The 23,209-nt window shown below is 36.2% G+C and overlaps 1 protein-coding gene across 1 annotated transcript; it reads left to right on the top strand.

Annotated features, from left to right (window-relative positions):
- Positions 1-1,737: 1,737 nt before the first annotated feature.
- Positions 1,738-21,436, top strand: CAND1 (cullin associated and neddylation dissociated 1). The gene is made up of 14 exons (XM_042017828.1): positions 1,738-1,915; positions 8,683-8,837; positions 10,625-10,748; positions 11,171-11,427; positions 11,510-11,615; positions 12,095-12,240; positions 13,266-13,558; positions 14,213-14,354; positions 14,984-16,477; positions 17,257-17,352; positions 19,067-19,236; positions 19,337-19,501; positions 19,732-19,839; positions 20,885-21,436. Exons 1-14 carry the CDS (start codon positions 1,776-1,778, stop codon positions 21,107-21,109), a joined length of 3,621 nt encoding a protein of 1,206 aa, XP_041873762.1. The 5' UTR covers positions 1,738-1,775; the 3' UTR covers positions 21,110-21,436.
- Positions 21,437-23,209: the final 1,773 nt, after the last annotated feature.

Below are 23,209 nucleotides of genomic sequence, written 5' to 3'. Positions count from 1 at the left end.
TTTGCACCAGGTAAAGTTCGATGTGCAGGCAGAAGGAGTTGTGACTAAAAGTCACATTCAAACTACTCAAAACTATGTTTAGAAAAACCGGCTACTTTAAACCTGCCTGGTCTCCCCACCCCATTATGGTGTTTGGGTTGGTTGTCATGTTTCACTGAAGGAGTCTAGCAGGAGAACTCAGTTGTAGTTGAGAGCAGGGGCTGCTGGTGCACTGAGGATGTGCAAGCTCTGCTTAGTTTAGGAACTGACAAGTAGGTGATGAGTGGACATGAACTTCTAAGGCTAGGAAATAGGAGCTGTTGACCAAGGAAGTAGAGGAGGCTATTAAGTTTTTAAGAGAAGGAGGTAAATACAGCAGTAACTTGGAAACTGTTTTTGAGTGTTCTAGTACTGTGTGACTTCATGTATATCCTTAAATTCGGTCCTATCTGTCTGTTACCTTTACTTACCAAGTAGCCTTTTTCATTGCTGTGCTTAAAGACTGATGCTGTTTGCATTCACAGCCTGTTTTTGTGCACATCTGGTTTCTGTCAGACTGTAGACTTGCTTCAGTGGGACTGTTGGAGTGAGTGAAAAAGAAGTGGTCTTATCTTAGAAACACCTTGAGACTATTAGACTGGGGTTATTAAAAGACAGGACAAGTTGAGGTCCATTACGTGAGGTTAGGCATCTGGCATTTGTCATGCATATCAAGATTATGCAGAGTCTTGGCTTTCATTTTCAGTAAAAGGTAGTATCTGGTGTGTCAAGCTGCAGAGATAGCCCTCCAAGCATGACCTGACCTAAAGTGATGTCTGCTTGAGGCTGATGTGCCTGAAGTCCAAATGTCACCCTTAACTGTTTAACTACAAACCGTTGTTGTCTGGGGCTTCAAATGGGGGGTGGTGTCAGTACTGAAGCCCATGGGATTCATAATTGAGTAATACATCTGTATTGCTGCTTCTGAGAAGAGAGGGCACTCAGAATTCTGAAATATGGATTGTGACACAGACTTCAGAAGGAAAAGAAACAGGAGGCATAAAGGCAATATTTTTGGAAAGTAATTTTTCAGTATGTTCTTCTATTGGTGTATATGACTGTTATTAAATAGTAAATTAATTGATATGAAAGATGATTTTATTTGCTTGATGTCTCAAGAGTTCATTTTGTTCTTTAGTGTGGCACCCTGTATTGTGGGCTGGATAAATGTGATCAGCTGTTTTCCGGGCTGTAAACAAGCTACTCTGTACAAGGCAAGAAAATGAAAAACGCATGGAACATCAGCTTAACTTTTATTTCTCCCTTCGTTAATTGAAGTTTGGCTTTTGTGAATTTTATGGGAGAATGTTTGAGAAACTATATTTTGCTTCTTGCTTAAAACCTGTTTTAAAATAAACTCAGAGCAGAGATAATTTTTTAAACAAAGTTTTTAAAAAAGCTTGTTTTTTACAACGTCAGTATAGCTAATGAAAGGATTATTTAAAATCTGTGAAAGTGACAGTTTTTCTTTGTGGAGATCATGTGGAATATAATGTAAATGCTGGAAGTAAAATATGTAGCTGTTCTCATAACAGAAAGGTGATGACCTAACGCAAAGTTATTGTCATTTTCAAATACAGTTTTTCTTCCTTTCTGTTTTATAAATGTTACTTGCATCACAAAACAGACAGCAGTAATTCAATGTGAAATGTGATTTGTTTGATAACAAATGATGGAAACAGAATCTTGAATCCTGAGCACTGTGAATAACGTGTATTCCTTTAGCAATAATTATCTTACCATCTTTTGTCAGGTTTATGGCTACTAATGACTTGATGACAGAACTACAGAAAGATTCTATCAAGCTGGATGATGACAGTGAAAGAAAGGTGGTGAAGATGATTTTGAAATTACTGGAAGATAAAAATGGTGAGGTGCAAAACTTAGCTGTCAAATGGTAGGTATTCTTTTTCTGTGTAGTAAAGAATTGTATGATGACTGAACAATATAAAGCACCTTTGTAAACTCAAGCAACCATTGCTACACAAAATAATATGAAATTGATGTCCACAAAGGAACCCTTGTTCTTGTAGACTACCTGCCTTAATTGTTGTAACTTAAAAAACTAGCTTTTGTTGACATTGGGGATTAATATTTGGGGTTTCAGGCACCAGATAGCACATGCAGTCCTTGCTGAAAGTATTCAAGTGACACACTTGTTCTTTGGTGATAATTCTTGATTGCTAAATAGGTATAAAAAGCTTGTAATTCAGTGGTAGTTGCCATATTGATATTAGACAGTGAGACCTTAGATGATCTGCAGGGGAAGAATTGTAGTATTGGAGTTGTTTCCAAGCAGAGATGAAAACATAAAATGGTAAAGATATGGCCTCAGTTATCAAATGTGGAACTTACCTCTTCACTAACATTCAGAATACTGTGTTAATGGTTTTACAAGCTTTAAAGGAACTGTAAATGTTTTATGGGGTCAAGGTGCATTTACTTGCCTTTTCAGAGACTTCTGTTGCTTCACTGCCCTCTCTTCCTCACCTTATTGAACTTTACATGTGGTGTGGCCTTTCCAGAGCAGCACCCTTTGAAGAGGTGCTACATTTCTTATGACTTCTTGTTCTTAGTTATTCTGACTTTTCGTGTGCTTTAAAGAGAGCCTCTCTTAAAAGGCATATAGTGTTCCTGAAAATGTTTCTTGTTTGTGAGCTCAGGGTTTTTTTTAATAGTCCATATACACTACTTATATTCTGTGAGGTATGGATCGAAGTAAACTTGGTACACAAGAGCTTCAGAAGTTTCACGTTGTGACTAGCCAAGTTTGTTTCAGCTTGTTATTCTTCGTAGTTTGCCCTGTCAGACTAGCAAAGCAGAAAAAACCTGTGTGTACCTCTGCTTATGCACTTAGAAACAGTGCTTGCTTCAGCTTCTGAAGTGTTTTAGGTGATGGTCACCAAAATCTTGCACAGACAAACTAGTGTAGGAATGTCAAATTTCAAGCCAGATATTAGGTGTATTAGCACTATAATTGTCACTACTTTTTCACTACTGTCCCCGGGGATACAGTCTTGTTAAAATGTGTTTTACGCATCTCCTCTTCACAACAACTACCCTGTTTTCTTTTTAATTCAAACTTCTGGAATGTCTGAGTTCCTCATGGTTCCATGGCTTTGAAACAGATTGCTTCTGCTCAGTCAGAAGAGCATATTGTTGTGAAACTTGGCTCAGACTTAGAATTGTCTTTGTATGAGTTAGCGTTTTGTGGAAAAGTTACATTGCAGCATACATGCAGTACTCATTTCTAATGTACATCCTAAAGTTGTTCTGAAGTCTGGATCAATGCACATAGACACATATATCACAATCTTAAATGGCAGTGTCAGAATTTAGGATTGAAAGTATAAGTAATGCTTACTAAAACATTAAAGAAAGATTGCAAAGGGAAGAGAATGGGAAAATAGATTACTTCCTCTGTGTGGGCATGTCCTGTTCTTATTAACAGTTCTTCAATTTTTTAAGTTTACTTTGATATATTGATAAATCTCATGGATTTAATTAATGTGACAGAATCTGTTCCAAGCTTGGAGTGTTTTTGAGAAATCCAAATAATGTTAAGGAACAGTGTTAAATTTACTTCAATGGGACAAGAAACGTGGAAAAGTTACCAGGTGAATTGTGAACATCCATATAGAAGGTGGACACGTGTACATTCTGGAATGCATCAAGTTGTGTTGTTTTGGTTTTTGTTGGCATCCCAATCACTTGCAGATATGCTTGAATACAAAAAAATCCCCGCCACTCTTTTAGAGTGTTCTCTTTTTAAAGCAGCTTGTACTCAAAATACTGTTCATGACAGTTTTAAGCGTAATGCTGCTGCTGCTTCCTGTTAGCTGTTCTTGTACTCCTTGTTCCTTTTCTCACACTGCTTCTTATCGGGTTTTGTTACAGACTTGTTTGGGGACTTAGTTTTGTTTTGGCTTAGTGCTTACTTCCTGCATTCTACCTGTTGGTAGAAACATTGGTGGGGGTGAAGGATGGGAGAGGCTGAACACTATTAAGCTATAGGGTTTTTTTAAGACAGTTCAAGCTGATCTGAAGTCTTCCATCTCCTACAACACTGGGTGTAAGCCTGATTCATTGGAAGTTAATTTCAGCCAGCATATTTTTCTTGACTTTAATTTTAAATATTTTGTGCTCTTGTGTATTTCTGTTAAGGATTTCTTGGCACTTTCAGCTGAGGAAAGCATAAACTGTGTTTAGATCTCTCAAGTTAAATGCTGTGGTGAACTTCAGAGACTATCAGCAGTAACTTTCATTAGACTGGTACTTGACCCATTAAAGTAGAGATTTCCTCTCATGGAAAGAGAATTTAAGACAACCCAATGTACTTTTCTATCTGCGCTTGAGGTAGATTTTTCCTTGAGGAAGGGAGAAAAGTGTTGCAGCTTGTTAGGGGAGCTTCCTCTGCAGGTAGATCAGTGGAAACACTCTGAATGAAGCTCTTCCCTAAGATTCACTCTTTGAAGATTTGATTCATGAGGTCACTGCACACAGCAGATTTAAAACAACTCGGAGCAGCCATAAAGCAGTATTTATTTTTAGGCAAGCGTAGCAGCAAGTGAGCAGTGTTCCTGGTTTTGCCTTATCCGCTGCTTGCTTTCACACTGGAGTAAGAGCTCTATTGGTTAAAAAGCAGATGAACTTTTTTCTTACTGTCTCTACAAAGCACACTGGTGATTTTGTTCTTGCTCCTTTCAGTTACATTGTGCTGGTTTGGGGCAGCATAAAACATGTAACAGCAAAGCAGAAGTCAGTTTTTGGGTTCATGGGTACTTGGGTAGCTACCTTGCAAGATGATTGTCCAGTTCATTTCTGAATAAAAATGGATATTAATGAGCTGCATTAGTACTCTTGGAAGTAAAAGTTGGCCTGCTGTAATCTTTGATCCTACAGAAGGGAACTGAGTTTTATTTGTTAAGCTTCTTACTGCAGGCAGTAGATAAAACCTATGTCAGTAATGGCAGGTTGTTTACCTTGTTTTTCCTAATTGCTTGTAAAATATTAAATGTATTTTTGTTTTCTCCATCTTTTTTGAAGGGATGGTTTATGTTTTACCTGATAGTTGTAGGCTGTTTTACAGTCAGGGAGTGTGGAAAATGCTATTCTTACAGCGTATTCTTAGCTTATAGCTGTAAGCGTAGTCCAGCATGGTATCCTGTGTACCTTGTGGCAGCAGTAGTTACACTGCCTGTGGCTTTTTTAAAATTCTGTGCATCTGGCTTACTCAAGCAGTGTGGTTTTTCTAAGCCCAGATATTGTGTTGATATTGCTTGTTCCTCATTGCTGATAATGTTGGTAATGCTCTGTTGGCCCAAATTGCACATTAATTGTTTCATGTGTTTAAGGATGAGCTGTTTCTCATTTTGAACACTTTGATATTCTGCCATTTAAACCTATGCATAGAATTTTTTCTTGGTTCACACTGTGAAATATTTCCTGTAACCAGTAAGAAGACAAACATACACATATATATCTATTTATGGTGGAAAAAAAAGGTGGGATTAAAGTAAGCCCTTTCAGTGATTCCTCCCTTGTGGAACTGTAGTTTCTCTGCACTTATGAGAGTGACTTGTCTGGGCAGTAGTTCAATACAGGGAGCTCTGCCTGACGCTGTGAGTCTGAGTCATTAGTGTGAACAGGATGATGCATGTATTGGCTGCTGTGTGGCTGATCCAGTTCAGCAGCTTTAAAGCATTCTGAATACACTACTGCACATGATGCTTTACTAGTGATTTGAATAATTTTTTTTTAATTTTTAAATTTGTGAATTTTAATTCTTCCTTGTAAGTAAATGTGCTTATTCCACAGCTGTTAAAATATGCCAGTTGGAGATTATAATTGATTATATGTTGGTGTCTATCTTCCTAATATGGAGCTATGCTATGAACACCTTTATTTCCAAATGTGTGTAACTTAAAGGAGACAGTGTGTTGTTGTTTATTTCCATAGGCATCTGAATGAACTTTTTACTTTGAGAGAACCTAGACACAAATTATTGGCTAGTGAAAGGGAAAAGTTCAAAGAACACTTTAAACTATCCAAACTGGCCTTCAAGTGTGTAAAATACAGGCTTAAGTGCAAAAGCTTTGTGGTCAGAACTGATTTTATACAAGAAGGTTATAGTTTATTTTCAACTTCTGATAAGGTTGGTTTGTAATCTGGGACTAATGATAAGGTCTGTAAGTGAAATCTACTGATTTTGAGGGCCAGAAAAGCTTGAGGTAATCTTTTGTAAAATTTACTTCACAATTGTTATGTCTGCTTTGCTGAACTAATAGGCTGAATAAATAGGACTGAAGATGCTGATTCTTTTCAGGTAGAAAATGGCTTAATGCTTTCCAGAAACTGTAATTTATCATGTTCATGTGAATATCATTCCAGTGGTTTGGTCATCTTTAAAACAGTAGCAAAGAAGTGTTTCCTATTCTTAATTGAGATGAATCTGATTGACTGGCCCTTGCTGTGATTATTTTCATTAGTCATAGGTTGCATTTGAAAAATAAATATATTTAAATCAAAAGAATTCAGTAGTTCTTCAACAGTTTAGGTTTAAAACAAGGGGTTTTTAACCTTGTATACCGTAGTCTGTTGACTGAAATGTGTAGGAAATTTAATTTCTGCGGACCACTATGGAGTCATTTTACCGTGGAATTCTATAGGTTTCTGTTCTAGTTGATTTGTGCTTGTGTTGCTTGCAAAACAATTTACTATGCACCAAGGGTAGCTGAGTGCAACAGTGCTGTGAGTAGCCACTGACAGTGGTGTGTATTTGAAGAGAAACTGTGTATATAGATGAGTCAGTGAATCACAGTGAAGGGAAAGCTTGACTGAAGAGTGAAATGAAGTTGTGGAGAAAGCTGTGGACTTTTTCAGCAACTGGAGGAAATGTTTCAACTGCATCCAGGGATGGCTTGATGTATTGTGTCTCAGAGATAATTATTGGTAATAATCTGTGTTCGCAGATGTTTGTGTATGGATTTATCAGGAGTTTTTCAGTTAGAGGCAAAAAGTCTTTACCAGTATCAGTGTTCAGAAATTATTTTAATAATGCGTTATTAATTTAACATCACTGAAACAGTAAAATGACCAGATTAGATTGTGGATATGGTCCTCTAACCCCCTAATCTCGGGAGTTTAGTGGCTGTAGAGATAGTTTAATTGAATCTAAGGAATCCAGTGCAGTGCCCTTTCCCTAAATTAAAGGGCAGTGTCAGGTTAGGGCATGAGGTCCGACTGCCTTTAATGAAGGGGGCTCTGTCAGAGCTGTTCATTTCTGCAGGATCTGCTGAAGCAAGTGAGAAACCATCCATTACGTCTTCATTTCTGTGCACTTAAAGGGCTTCTTTTTATGCCTTTGATCAGATACTAGTCAATATCTCAAGTAACAGTTCTCTTGAGATATCTGTATGCTGTATCTTCTAAAAATGTAACCCCAAAGTTGTTCTCATGTATTTATTTTAATGTTATCTGTAAATCTCCATGAAATACTCTGCAAAATTAGTAAATTGCCATCTTCCTGAATTTGTGGCATTGATGTGATCATAAAGCAGCAGTTTCAGATGTCTGTGCCCTAGTTTGACTAATGTCAAATTAGTTCCAAGTTCTGTGCATTAACAAAACTGAGTTAGTTTTAAGTGATATTTCAGTGCCTGGTTTTGGCAAATATGTTTTGTCTTTGCTGCCTCCCCGCCCACCCTTCTCCTGGCCCACACACACATGTACTTTCAGCAGGTTTTACCACATGAATAGGGTGGGCAGGGAGAGAAGGAAACCAAGCAGGTTATGGTTTGTGAAGGAAGGCATGGAAGGTGCTATAGGTGATTACCTTGGGAATTGCATATTCCTGGGTGTTAATCTAAGTGTTGTGCTTCAAGTGCAAACACTGTTCTGAGTTCATGGGAGGTAAGGCATTGTGAGCGTGGCCACTGAAAGAGAAGCTCCAGGTTTGCCTAACGTGGTTACAGACCACTGATGCCAAAATTTTGAACCTTACTCTGGTTATTGTCGTACAGTAAGTCACACACAGTGCTTGAGTGCAAGGCCTTGCTTGTCCATGTCCTTCTCCTGTTTGCATGTCTTGCTTTCTGCCTTTTGCTTCTGCTGGGCATTTTTTATAGTAATTAGGTCTTGCCCCTGTGAATTCTTGGACCAGGCAAAAAAGGGTAGCAGCAGTGGGCTACATATAACAAGTTTGGGGATGGAAGATGTATTTTGGGTTTGTCTTACTGCATAGAGCCGTGACCAAATCCAAATGTTCCATAGAATAAAGATGCGGTAATTAAGAGTATTGCTTACTTGTCTGTGAATTAAGCAGGCAGTGATGGTCAAGCATATAAACTGATGGCTCTGGCTTAGGTTAATTTTTGTTATAAATCTTGTTGTCAACTGAGAAGTAAAAGGGACTCTGGTTTTGAGACTGAAGCAGAACAGCCGTACGAAAACAATTTCCAGCTCCAAATAAAAAAATGTACTAAACAAGTATTTTGTTACTAGATTAATGGTGGAGGCAAGTTATCAGTCCCACCAGATGAAGGTTTTCAGATTTTAAAATTCTGCTTTGTGTTGCTACCAAAACCAGCCTTAAGTTTATGACTTGAATGCAAAATACTGAAATAATATTGTTGCCAATGTAATACTTTCCTCTTGTTTATACAGCCTGGGACCTCTGGTGAGTAAAGTGAAGGAGTATCAAGTGGAGACCATTGTAGATACCCTCTGTACAAACATGCTTTCAGATAAAGAACAGTTACGTGACATTTCAAGCATTGGTCTTAAAACTGTGATTGGAGAACTCCCCCCAGCTTCCAGTGGTAAGACATTTTGTACTCAAGGCTATGTAGTTGTATCATTTACTAATTAAAAAAAAAAAAAAACAAAAGTTGGGGATTTTAGGGAAGAGGATTCAGTTAATTTGGCATTGGAACTAGTTTTGGTTAGGGTAAAAACATATGGCACAAATACCCTTTCAGTTTCTCCTTCTCTGACTATATTGCCAAATTCTACTAGTTTAAGAAATTATTTTTTACTGAAGGATTGCATTAATGTGGAAAGCAAGCTCAGAGAATATGAACTTCAGTATAACAAGTTGAGTGTAAAAGTTTCTATTTTAATAATTGCCTGGTGGAGCAGTTATAGGCTGCAGTAATAGCTGAATCTCATCTTGGTTTTTGATTGATAGTACACTTTAAAATTGATTACAACTCTTGTATTTTTCTTTAACCGTCTGATTTTTTGTCTCACTTTCCAGGAATTGTTTTGGGAAGTACCTTGTGTTTCTGACAGTTGCCTGTTAAATTAGTGAAAGTCTTACCTGCAGGTTTAAACGAAGGCAGTCTTTCCTCTAAAAGAGATACTAATGTTGAACAGCACATCAGTTAATAGCATTACTTTTTTACTCAAGTGCTTCTCAGATATCATAGTGTAGGATATGAATGAGAATAGAGAGTGATTTAAAAGGCTTTGGAAATTACATTTTTAGAGATTGAGGTTCCTTGAATTAAAAAAAAAAGCTCTGATTTTAATATCCTTTTTGAAAATTGACGTGTAAATCTTGCTTCTATCAAGCAGCAGTGAGATGCATAAGCTTTGCATCAATAACTAATTTTAAGTAAATTGTTTTAAGCTTTTACACTTTTGTTTGCCTACACAAAACAAAAGGAGATTTTTGGTGGAGGTAAAGCTCAAACAAAAATGTAGCAAAATCTTTCAATATAATTAATATTCCTAATATAAAAATAAACAACAATTTCTTGCTCCCAACTCAAACACAGATTGTTGTATCTTTGTCTTAGCCTTCATGATAACACAATAGACTGTCTAGTTGTTATATTTTAATTTTAGTTGTAGTTAAGAATGAGCCACAATACATATAAACTAGATTCACCATAGGTTGGAATGGTGTTAATTTCACATTGAAATTCGCAAAATGTGATTAGAAGAGTTTCATGCATGTGAAGATGAGTACTAACCACTGGGCAGTCATTACCATGACATGAGTTCCTTCTCATAATTACTTGAAATAATGTTAGCCAATTGGAGGAAGGGGGAACTATGAAGTTGTTGTAAAGACATTTTTACTTGTATTTTAAAATACTTTGGAGATAAACTTTCCCCCCTTTCTCAAATGTTTCAGTAGTATTTCAGGTACTTTTTAAGTAGCTTCTTGTGCAAAGTTGTTTTATTTTGCTTTTTTTTGCCATTCTTTCGAAGTGGCTCTATCTGCTTCTGTGCTTTTCCTTACCATACAGTTTATGCCTTCATTTTTACCTATAGTCCTTTCACTTCTTGCTCTAGACTTGTTGTGGCCTTCATTTTCCATTGCTTGCCCTTCCAAAATCAGTGTTTTTCTGTTGTGTATACCTTCTGGGACAAGAAGCCCTCCTGCTTAGTGTGTTTGTACATAAATAGTCTTTCAGCACTAATGCAGAGCGTACATGACATTAATAAACACAGTGGCTGTTTAAGCTCGTTTTGTTGGGTGGAAAAAGCTTCTTTATGTAGATTCAGTTGCTTTCCATAGTCACAAACACGATCTCTGGTGTTAAAAACTGTATTTTTTTAATATTATGGAAATGCTGAGGTTTTGTTGTACTTTCAGGTTCTGCCTTAGCAGCTAATGTTTGCAAAAAGATCACAGGGCGTCTCACTAGTGCTATAGCCAAGCAGGAAGATGTGTCTGTTCAACTTGAGGCACTGGATATTATGGCTGATATGCTGAGCAGGTAAACATCCATCCTTTAATATGCTGGTGAATGCTCATAAATATTCCTTAAAGCTTGAACTTCAGTTTTCCAAATGTTAAAATCAAATTACTCAAAGTTCTATGAAATAATATGGTTATATTAAGTGTAGATGAAACTTAATTAAAAAAAAGAAAAGTGAATGTATTGAAGATAATTGATTGATAGATCAATTATTATTTAATCATCTGAGAACTGTAGTTTTAAGCTTATTTTTATGTTTATTGCTTTGAGGGTATATTTTAAACTCATTTCTTCTTTTAAAAAATTCCAGAAACTGAAATTTAAAGACTTGATTGGAATCTTTGTGATGTTTGGGGAATATTTGAAGGATTGTTTTACAGTATATGAACAAAGTTATCTAGATTCAATTGGTTTTGAGTTTGTGTTTTGTCTGTTTTAAGGCAAGGAGGACTGCTTGTTAACTTCCATCCTTCAATTCTGACCTGTCTGCTCCCCCAGCTGACCAGCCCAAGACTTGCTGTGAGGAAAAGAACCATCATTGCTCTTGGTCACCTGGTTATGAGTTGTGGCAATATGGTTTTTGTTGACCTCATTGAACATCTGTTGACAGAGCTGTCTAAAAATGATTCCATGTCAACAACTAGGACCTATATACAGTGTATTGCTGCTATCAGTAGGCAAGCAGGTCATAGAATAGGTAAGAAAAATACATAAATTATCTTCTACCTTGAAGTTTTTTGGTGAGAGTAATTACTTAGCTTGTTTTTTTCTCTTACCAGGTGAATATCTTGAGAAAATAATTCCTTTGGTTGTAAAGTTTTGTAATGTAGATGATGATGAACTACGAGAGTACTGCATTCAAGCCTTTGAATCTTTTGTTAGGAGGTAAGTCATTCATGGGTACCTGTTTCAGGCTTTCTTAAGATCTAATAGTGTGTCATTTGGTTGTAAGCTGTCAAGAGAGAGTCTCCTTCATACAAAATATTCCTGTGCAAGCTTTGTGCTGGAACAGTTCCTATAACTCGCTGGTAACTTAACTCTTAAGCAGTGTGTTGTGTCTGCACTGCTGTTTGTGCAAACGAGAGGTGGGAAGTATTCTAATAATATTTGTGTCCAATAGCCGTGATAAAAAATTGGTATCCAAAGGCATATCTGAGTCCTTTGCAACCTTCCAGTCTAGCAGATCCTGTTACACAGTGGCATTGCCCTTTCTGACCTTCCCTTCGAATTTCTGTAGTTCAGATGGATGCCTTAAAGTTGTCTTGGCTAATGTCTCCAAAGTACAGTATGCAACATGAAATCTTTTAGGAATGTTTTAGTACTTCGGAGTAATTTGACATTGATTGTATTTTTATATTACACAGGTGTCCTAAAGAAGTTTATCCTCATGTATCTACTATTATAAACATTTGTCTTAAATATCTTACTTATGATCCTAATTACAATTACGATGATGAAGATGAAGATGAAAATGCTATGGATGCTGATGGTGGTGATGATGATGATCAAGGTATATTCTCTTTTTGGTTTGGGGGAGAGGATGAGCTTTTGATCCTGCACCCATCTGAGAAAATTGGTATGGGTGATATTACTCCTGAGTACCAGTATTTGACTATTTTGTACCTCTTTTAAACATAGCTAATGAACTCACTTCTTGGAATAAAAGTATAGGATGTTGTTGCTGGAGATCAGTAGTTCTGAGGGTGAACATAAAAATACAAGATAAATATTTTTAAAATCCTTGAAAGGTGGAAAAATCAGAAGTGTGTGGCGTGATATAACTAAAGTAAGAACATCAATTAATGAATGGAAAATACATATACAGCATGGGAAAGGCTTCTCACTACTTTCCACTATCATATATTGGTACCCAATGCATAAAATCAGAATAGATTGAAAATGACTCAATATTTTTCGGTAGGGTAAAAGTGTTTCAGACTGAAAGGCATAAGGTATTTTATTTTTAATATGGTGGCAAGCATTGCCAGATGTAAGCTTTGTGAAGACTTGGACACACAAGTAATCTGAACTGAGAGCATAACATTCTCATTACTTAACGAAGGAGTGAGCTGCATAGTTGTTGCTTTAAGACCTGAAAAATCTATATTGTTTATTTTATACTTTTTTGTTATTTTTGGGGATGCTGTGTAGTTTGATCCACCCCTAGAAAGAAGCAGACAGAATAATTTGTTGAATCTTGATCAGCTAGTATTCATTGTTCCTTTGTTGTTTATGTCATGAATGAGGAGGAATATGCTTTAAGTCAGTAGTCAGGCTGGAAATATGATGGGGAGCTCCTCTTCCTGTTGGCAGCTTAAATTAATATGTGTGCAAGACTAGCATGAAAAAATTGGTTTAGAATTACAAGTTAGGCTGTTTAGAAGGCTTTTATAATGTATGGTTTTTAACATAATTCTGAACCTATTTCTTAGTGCATCTTATGCAAAGAACCCAACTGTATTCTTTTTAATTGTTTAAAATAAAACTTGATGCTTTGCTTGTCTAGACTTGAACATATGCATTTATTTTTTCAAGGGAGCGATGATGAATATAGTGATGATGATGACATGAGCTGGAAAGTGAGGCGTGCAGCTGCTAAATGTCTGGATGCTGTGGTTAGCACACGACACGAAATGCTTCCGGAATTCTACAAAACTGTATCTCCTGCTTTAATAGCCAGATTCAAAGAACGTGAAGAGAATGTTAAAGCAGATGTTTTTCATGCATATCTTTCTCTTTTAAAACAAACTCGACCTGTGCAAAGTTGGCTTTGTGATCCTGATGCAATGGAACAAGGAGAAACACCTTTGACAATGCTTCAGAGTCAGGTTATTTGTGAAGATTTTTGTTATCTTTGAGAAGACATATTGAAGTTCATAAGGATAGTTCATTCAATGTGCTTTATCATGCTTTCTTCATACACAGGTTACAGTTTATTCATGTAGTACTAACATAGAGAGCAAGCTGGGTAAACTGGCCCAAAAAAAAATGCAGCAGTAGTCTTAGAAACTGAAATTGACTTGTACAAATGTGCTTATTTAATTTCAGTTGTTTACTCACCTGCGAAAGTTGCATGTCCTATGTCATTTAGTCAGATTGCCAAAGCAAGAGTTACTTTATGCGTTCTATATCCAGACATAAGCTCTAATGATCAAGATAAAACTTGATCTGCTGCAACATATTTTACTTGCAGAATAAAAAGGATAATGCTGAAAAACTTCTCTAAGGGAATTATTTAGCTGACTTTTCAATTGTTGCTCTCTATGGTTTTATTAATGCAAATCACCTTTCAAAGCTAAATTACTTTTTTTTTAAAAGCAATTATTTTGAATCTTTATTTCCCAGTATTTCTATAACTTCTCTAGTTCTGTAGAGAAATCAGAGGGTTAGGTTGCACATATTTCTTTATATCCTCCCCCAGTGATCAATAATGAAAGAAATGCCAGCTATTGAATCAATTAACAGATGTGTGATGATTACAGGTTCCCAACATAGTTAAAGCCTTGCACAAACAGATGAAGGAGAAAAGTGTGAAGACACGTCAGTGCTGCTTTAACATGCTGACTGAGCTAGTAAATGTGTTACCTGGAGCCCTAACTCAACATGTTCCTGTACTTGTACCAGGTATGAGAAACACAGCATTAACTTAAATATTTATTAATAAATGGTATGTGAAGTTCTGAAACATCAAAATGTTTAAGTCCTGACTGCACATTTTGCAAAAGCTTTGAAGTGTAGCTTCTGTTGAAATAAAATGGCAAAATAATCAGCTATTATGTGGATCCATATAAATATTTTAGTTATATATTTCCATTAATCTTGAAAAGAAGATGGAAGGTTTTTTCTTCTTTATAAAAAAAAAAGAAGTTAATTTGCTTCTTAATTACAAGATCATACTGCCTTCTTTTCCATCCCAACAGAGAAAAATGCTGTCCATAGTTCAGCTTTTAAAACTTAAAATGTTGAAATTTGAAGTAGTGGTGGAAAGTAAGGTTGGAAATGTTAAAGGTTCAGAATTTCTTTATAATTAAGAAAATATGTCATAAACCATTGAATGGCCCATATCTTTTCATAGAGGAGGCTTAAAAACTAATTGGTTGAATAAAATGATGAAAGGGGTTTGGAAGCATTCAAAAAGATGGGGAGCCAGAAGACATAAATTCAGTAGAGCTGCTTTCCTTCAGAAATTTTAACGTGTTATAGCAGACTCTATAAATACCTGCCCTAAAAATACATTTTTTGGTTTCTTCCAGGAATAATTTTTTCACTGAATGACAAATCAAGTTCTTCTAATCTGAAGATAGATGCTTTGTCCTGTTTGTATGTGATCCTCTGCAATCATTCTCCCCAAGTCTTTCATCCTCATGTTCAAGCATTGGTACCTCCAGTTGTAGCTTGTGTTGGTGACCCATTTTACAAGATAACATCAGAGGCACTTTTGGTTACCCAACAACTTGTGAAGGTTATTCGTCCTTTAGACCAGCCTACTTCCTTTGATGCTACTCCTTACATCAAAGATTTGTTTACTTGTACAATCAAGAGATTAAAGGCTGCTGACATTGATCAGGAGGTGAAAGAAAGGGCAATATCTTGCATGGGTCAAATAATTTGTAGCCTTGGTGACAGTCTAGGCACAGACCTGCCTAGTACACTTCAGATCTTTCTAGAGAGACTGAAGAATGAGATCACTCGGTTAACTACAGTGAAGGCCATGACATTGATTGCTGGTTCTCCTTTGAAGATAGATTTGAGACCAATCCTTGGGGAAGGAGTTCCTATTCTTGCTTCTTTTTTGAGAAAGAACCAGCGAGCTTTGAAGCTGGGTACTCTTTCTGCGCTAGATATTTTAATTAAGAATTACAGTGACAGCTTGACAGCTGCCATGATTGATGCAGTCCTGGATGAGCTTCCACCTCTGATTAGTGAAAGTGATATGCATGTATCACAGATGGCCATCAGTTTTCTGACAACGCTGGCTAAAGTATATCCTTCCTCCCTGTCAAAGATTAGTGGCTCCATTCTCAATGAACTTATTGGGCTGGTAAGATCACCCCTACTTCAGGGTGGAGCACTTAGTGCCATGCTAGAATTTTTCCAAGCTTTGGTTGTGACTGGTACAAATAATTTAGGCTATATGGATTTACTGCGCATGCTAACGGGTCCAGTGTACTCGCAGAGCACAGCACTTACTCACAAGCAGTCTTACTATTCCATTGCCAAATGTGTTGCTGCCCTTACTCGAGCCTGCCCTAAGGAAGGACCGGCTGTTGTAGGTCAGTTCATTCAAGACGTTAAGAACTCAAGGTCCACAGATTCCATTCGTCTTTTGGCTTTGCTTTCTCTCGGTGAAGTTGGGCACCACATTGACTTAAGTGGACAAATTGAGCTGAAGTCTGTAATACTGGAAGCATTCTCTTCTCCTAGTGAAGAAGTCAAGTCAGCGGCATCATATGCCTTAGGCAGTATTAGTGTTGGCAATCTTCCTGAGTATCTGCCATTTGTCCTACAAGAAATAACCAGTCAACCTAAGAGGCAATACCTTCTTCTGCATTCCTTGAAAGAAATAATTAGCTCTGCATCAGTGATTGGTCTCAAACCATATGTTGAGAACATCTGGGCCTTACTCCTGAAACACTGTGAATGTGCAGAAGAGGGTACAAGGAATGTTGTTGCTGAATGCTTGGGCAAGCTTACGTTAATAGACCCAGAGACTCTGCTTCCACGACTGAAGGGATACTTGGCATCAGGTGAGGAGTAGTAGTAATGCATGTATGTATCGTAGGAGATGGCTTTATGATACCTATTAATAAATTGATTCGTTTTTCAAATTATTTCCTTAAATGTTGTGATCCTCTTGAAGTTTTGCTCCCCCCCACCAAACAATGGAAGTTTAAGGTTTTCTATTTTTACTAGAAGTTGTTAGTCATGCACAACAAGAATTACTTGTGTTCTGCTTTCAGACTTTATATCTCAATTAACAATGTTACATTTAAGAAGGAGCTATAAACTTAAAGGAGAAGGAGCATGGGCGACTAAGGGACAAATTAACAAACCAATTGCAACATTTTGAGCTTTTGGTGTAAATTACTATGTTCCTGATTTTCAGATAAGGGTTCTGAAATTTTCGAGGATTAGGAAGAATCTTTGCACATAATGAATCAGTCTCATATCAAGAACCATATTCACATGTTTTCTTCACGTGTTTCTGCTATAGAGGGGAGAGGTTTTTTGTAGGCCTATTTGTAATCATAAATAATCTGTTTTAATAGGCTTATTGTTCAATTTTTCTGTAGGAGATAACATTACATGCTTATTACAATGCTATGGTATTTTTCCCCTGTTTAAAATGTTTTATCCATAGATTTATTTGAGTTACGTATTGCACTGCTAGTAATAAATAGCATTTCTTGTTTGCTGTTCTTATGAATATTAGAAGTCTACGAGGAATGAGTGGCATTGAACATGATTTAGATTCTGTTGTTTTTCTGTTTTAATCTTGCATGTTCACACCTTTGTTTCATATTAGGGTCCTCATACGCTCGAAGTTCAGTGGTTACTGCTGTTAAGTTCACTATTTCTGATCATCCACAACCCATAGACCCACTCTTGAAGAACTGCATAGGTAAGTACTCTACTTATACTGACAGCTTCTATGTTTTCAGGCAATAGAATTACATTTAAAATTTGTTCTTTGTGTTACCAGAAATAAATATTTTGAAGATACTAGAATTAGCTGCTAGTGATAACTATTAGAAGAGTTACAAGATATTTCTATAATAGCCAATTATTTATATTAACGGTAATTTATTTGAATTCTGATCAGTAAAAATAGTGTGATTAAAAAGTCTATGTATTGAATCTGTGATGGGCAATACAAGAAGCTAGGGTTTTTAGTAGGATGGGATCCAAAAGCTGATTTCCTTTCCTGTGTTTTTGCAAAATTATATCAGTTTGATGTAGTAAGGTGTACTATATTCACCCAGAAGTGTGGTCTTGGGAATATTTTACATTCAGTGCTTAAAACATGTATGCATGTGTGAATTATTCTGAGTATTACCAGGTTTTGAATTGTAAACATAGGTCGTTATGATTCTGTAATGCTTATGGTCTAAAAGCATTTGGAACTGTGTATATTTTTATACAGGGATAATGTAATCAGAGCTTTCGATGTAACACCAGTATGATAAAGACCTATGGGATGCTGTGGCTTTTTTTATCTTTTCTCATTTGTATAACAAAGTATTGTAGATTTTTTTAATATGGTATGGTGAATGTTTTATGCTTGATTAATTGCAGGTTTAAAGATCTATAAAAAAATCTTCTGTGCTTCTTACCCTAACAGGGCAAAGAGATTTATCCTTAAAAGCATAAAGTTTTGTGAAGAGCAAGGTTTTATTTATAGGGAAATTAAGTCAGTTACTATGTGTTATTTTCATCACTAAGCACTTTTTTTTTTTAAAAAATATTATATTCAAGAATGATGCTTGTAGGTTTTTTCCCCCTCCTGCTGAAGCTGCCATGCCCCTTTGGTTTCTGGAAATATTTATTGATTGAAATTTGAAATGCTACCAGTATCTAGTGCTTTAAAAGTCTCAGTCATTTGGAGTTTTGTTACTCAGTTTTTTGGTGGGTGTTTGTTTTTTACACCTTGTTGGTTTTCTCCTTCGAAAATGTTCACTCCTCATGGAAGTTGCTAGTACAACTTCACAAACATTCAGGATATATTCATGCCGTCATTCATTTTTAAAAGGCTGTGTTATGGAAGTATAGAAAAATCTAATTTAAAAATGCCCAAAGGTAGGATGGGATGGGAAGATGTGGTGCTACATTAATATATACTGAGTAGGCCTATTTTATAGTAATTTAGGTATTCTCAGTGTATGCCCATTTGGGGGTTAAAAATCAGTATGTTGATAGTTTCCTTTAGCGGTGTTCTCGAATTCCTGAACTGCAGAAATTGAAATTGGTTTTCCAATGCATATTTTGAGAGAATTTTAATAAGTGGAGAAAAGGAAAGGTTAAATGTAATTTTCATTAATTTACATGCTGTATCTTTATAAAAAAGTTGAAATGTCATTGTGATGGCCATTTATTTTGATGGTGTTTCTTCTACTACTGTTTCATTATATGAAATACTATATAATTTATTAATACTTTTCATATGATTATAATTAATCTTTATTTGTGTAGTCACTGAAATAGCGGGTGTCTGTTACGTTAAAATAACTCGTCCACTAAATAGGTCTTTTTGAAAGTTTAAAACTAAGCAAAGATATTTTTAAAGTTGCAAATAAAAAAGATTCTCATAGGTTCTTTCTTACTGTATCTGTTTGCAGGTGATTTTCTGAAAACTCTGGAGGACCCAGATCTCAATGTCAGGAGAGTAGCCCTAGTGACATTTAATTCAGCTGCCCACAATAAACCATCTTTGATAAGGGACCTCTTAGATACTGTGCTTCCTCATCTTTACAATGAAACAAAAGTCAGAAAGGAATTAATCAGAGAGGTATGTTAACTGAGAAAAACAGTGCTAAATATATGTAAGTAGATTTTTTTTTTTTTTAAAGGGTGTTACTTAACTTTTTTTTTTTTTTATTCACTCACAGGTGGAAATGGGACCATTTAAGCATACAGTTGATGATGGGTTGGACATAAGGAAAGCAGCTTTTGAGTGCATGTATACTCTATTGGATAGCTGTTTGGATAGACTAGATATATTTGAATTCTTAAACCATGTTGAAGATGGTCTGAAGGATCACTATGATATTAAGGTTAGCTGTCATTTTTCTCTGTGAAAGCAGGAACTTTGTCAAAATATTTTTTAAATAGTGAATAGACTGAAATGGTAAAAATATTACTTCATGTGCTTAAGTATTTCACTACATTTGCCATTTTCATTAAAATGTGACTGTTCAAAAGGTTACACAGCACTGTAGGAAATATATCTCCATATCTGTGCCAGGCATAACTGTTGTTGAATTGGGTTTTTTCCTCACCCTAGATGCTCACCTTTTTAATGTTGGTGAGACTGTCTACCCTTTGTCCAAGCGCGGTGCTGCAGAGATTGGACAGGCTCGTCGAACCTTTGCGTGCTACATGTACAACTAAGGTATTTCTGTTTACTTTTGTTCATTATTTTGTGTTTTCTTACAGAAATATAAATGAACTCGTGTGTAAAGAATACCTCTTTACTGCTGCAGCATTTCCTGAGTTATAGTTGATAAGCTGCAGTAGGCAGGATAATTAGATTAGAAATGAATGGATCTTTGTACAAGTGTTAAATTTATTTAAATTACAAATGGAGAGGTAGATTTGTAAGCTTCTTTTTAAAAATCCTCTGTTTCTTTGATGCCTTTTCTTTCGTTCCTTAAAAATTTAGCTGCCACTTGGACAACTTGTAAATCTCACTTCATTATAAATAGTAAAACTGGAATACTGAGAGTTTTTCTGACTTCTGATGATGATATTTCAGACAAGCATTTAGCTGATGAAGGCAGTGTAAAGTAGTCCTGGTTTTGTTAGGCTTTTTGTCATTTACCCCACCTCTTCTTCATGTATATTACAAGATTATTGGATCTTTGTAATTAATCTCCTTCCATTCCTGCTCTGGTCTTGATTCACCTGCATGCTCTGACAGGCGTTTATTGCCTGATTTACCTTGCTTTGCCATTACTATAGTCTGCTATATTTTGTGTAATGAAAATTGACTGCCTTTAATTATAATTTATGTTTGTATCACTGAAACGTCTTTGAGAATTACAGCAGAAGGTTAAGCAGTTATTCTAATGAAGGTCAACTTTTAAAAAAAGTTCTGTTCTCTGGAAGCTGGGAGTACTGCGATTATTGCAGTTTAATGTCATTTACTGACCTTACTAGCTAAAGGTTGGCTGCGATAATTGTTTTGATTTGGTGATTGACTTGGCAGCTTACAACTTTTTTCTGCTTGCCTTGCAGTGTTGAAGCTTTGGTCTGTTTGTAAACTGCTGGTAAAAATTCTGCTAAAAAGATGTTTGGGGGTATTTTTCGTTCGGTTGATTTTTTTAAGAGCTTAGATCATTTTGTGAGGAAATAGGTTTTTTAAGGTACATTTTTTAAGGTGGGTGTAAGAGGGAGGGTTAAGTAAAGTTTCAAACATATTTTCGTTTTTTCCGTAGGTAAAGGCGAACTCAGTGAAACAGGAATTTGAAAAGCAAGACGAACTAAAACGATCTGCTATGAGAGCTGTAGCAGCACTTCTAACCATTCCAGAAGCAGAGAAGAGTCCATTAATGAGTGAATTTCAGTCACAGATAAGCTCTAACCCTGAGCTGGCAGCCATCTTTGAAAGTATCCAAAAAGATTCATCATCCACTAACTTGGAATCAATGGACACTAGTTAGATGTTTGTCCAAAATGGGGACCATTATGTTGAACCATATGATGCACTGAATTGACAGGTTATGAGTAAGAAACAGAAAAAGTATCTAATCTATACATTGTTCCACTTTATTTACCTTTATGGGGACAGTTGGCTTTTCCCATAATTGCTTTTCTAGCATTTATTTCAGAAATGTATTTCCATAGTCCAGAGTTTAACCACTCTTGTTTCAGTGGATTTGGCCACATTTGGGAATTAAAAAGTTGACTCATGGTGTATGGAAATAAGTTCCAGCATCCATTTGCCCTGTAATGTTTAGGATTAAAATGTCGAAATTTTGTGACCATGATTTTTTTTTTTTCTTCTATTCATTCTTTCTACTTGTAAACAAAAAAGGGGGGGAGGTGGGAATCAAGTGTCTAGGTGCACCATGGTTTTTGTATAACTTTTTATTCTTTTTTGTTTCAGCTTCATAAATTGGTTTGGCTGGCAGATGAATTATGTGTAAGATTTATTATATTAAAAAGAGAGTTTGGGCACAGTTCAAAAAGAGCAGACATAAATGTCATTTTTACAGGTGTGGGGACTAGAAAACCAATATCCCTGTTGTGCACACTAATTTTGCATGAGCAAGTTTACAAATATATATTGTCTGTAAAACAGCATGTGCAGTTTATTCGTAATGCAAGTTAAAATAAGTTCTACTGTATCAGTGCAGTTTTCAGGTATTTTGACATACAGGCCATTCATACAGGAAGGGGTGAATGAAAGTTTGTTGTCTTAACCTGGCTTTTTTAAATGCCAGTAATATGACCCTGCAGATGTTCTTACAGTAAACATGACAATTTCTGCAGTTTTCATGAGTTTTCATTCCCAAAGACTGGATCCACTGGCATTGAGGTGGACAAACCCTAAGATTGAAAGGAAACGAGATGGAGGTAAAATGAGCAGAGAAAACAAGAGCTGCTCAGTGGCTCCTGAACTCAGGATTCAACATTGCTTTTATTATAAAAGTATGAAGGAAGTTTCTTCAGAGGATTCAATCTCCTATTCTTCATCTGACAGCTTTTGTTAAGGCACTAATATATGGTGTTACCTAGACAAGTGTTGCCAGACCATCATTTTCTTCTGCCACGTGGGACCACCAGTAGGCTGCAATGCTGCAAGTGTCATACAGTATTCTGGTGAGACAGGAAACAGGGAATGGCCAATAGACTGGAGAGAGAGAGAGCAAACAGAAGAAAACATTCTTCTGTGGATATGCTAAATTTAGAAATTTAGAAATGGACCAGAAGCAGATAGCTGGCAGTCCCGCAATGAACTGGATTTGGGAATTTAATAACAAAAAGATGGGGGACCACTGCCTCATTACTTGTTTCATGCAACTGCTTAGTTGCCTTTTTCTTTTTTTCCAAGTCAGATATGAATTTTAATTTTTTTAGTTAACTGGTATTTTTTTAGCTAGTTTGTTATTTTGGAAACCTGTTACATGGGTACGTGGCATAAGCTGCTACAGAACTAAACAAGCATTCATTTTTATGACCTCAGAGACAGTTTCCTGTGAGCATTGGGGCTTGGGGGCAAAATCTTCACCTTATATGCTTGCAGCTTGGGAAAAGAGAGGAGATACTGGTACATTTAACTTTAATAGAAGGACCTGAACAAAGAAGTCTATGAACTCATTCAGTAGTAACAATTCTAATGCTGTAGAAATTTTTGAAAATGTAGCTTTCTCTGTCTCCAAAGTCTTCATACTAATGTAACAATTGTCTTCTAGAAGTAGAAATAAATGAGATTAAACATACCAACATATCTAAATGTCATGAAAAGGAGTGGGATGACTAGAGAGAAACCATACAGTAGAAAAAGCACTGTGAATTAGGTATATGTTATCTTGCTGTATAACTCATCCACTTCAATTGCAGCAATATACAGGCCTCCTAACTAAGAATCTGTTGTGCTAATTAGTTGTCAAACTAATCTTTGAACTTTTTGTGTTTTCAGAGTATATTAAAATTTTATAGATCTAAAGTTAGCTGTGAGAATGGTATGATAAACATGAAATGTGAGGCCTAAACAGGAAAAGGGAGTAGGTCACAATGGTAAGTGAACAGAGTGAGAG

Source organism: Corvus kubaryi, unplaced genomic scaffold (genome assembly GCF_017639235.1).
Source record: "Corvus kubaryi isolate FWS band 111438036 unplaced genomic scaffold, C.kubaryi_AGA036_p1.0 137, whole genome shotgun sequence".
NCBI classification, from domain to species: Eukaryota; Metazoa; Chordata; class Aves; order Passeriformes; family Corvidae; genus Corvus; species Corvus kubaryi.
Note: the sequence above shows the minus strand (reverse complement) of the source record. Positions and strands in the feature narration are given on the sequence as shown.

Excerpts from the sequence above, each read along its gene's own strand:
- CAND1 (XM_042017828.1), top strand. The coding sequence starts at position 1,776 with ATGGCTACTAATGACTTGATGACAGAACTACAGAAAGATTCTATCAAG. Across the intron at positions 10,749-11,170 it reads ATGGCTGATATGCTGAGCAG|GCAAGGAGGACTGCTTGTTA; the intron begins GTAAACATCCAT and ends GTCTGTTTTAAG. Across the intron at positions 19,840-20,884 it reads GTGCTACATGTACAACTAAG|GTAAAGGCGAACTCAGTGAA; the intron begins GTATTTCTGTTT and ends TTTTTTCCGTAG.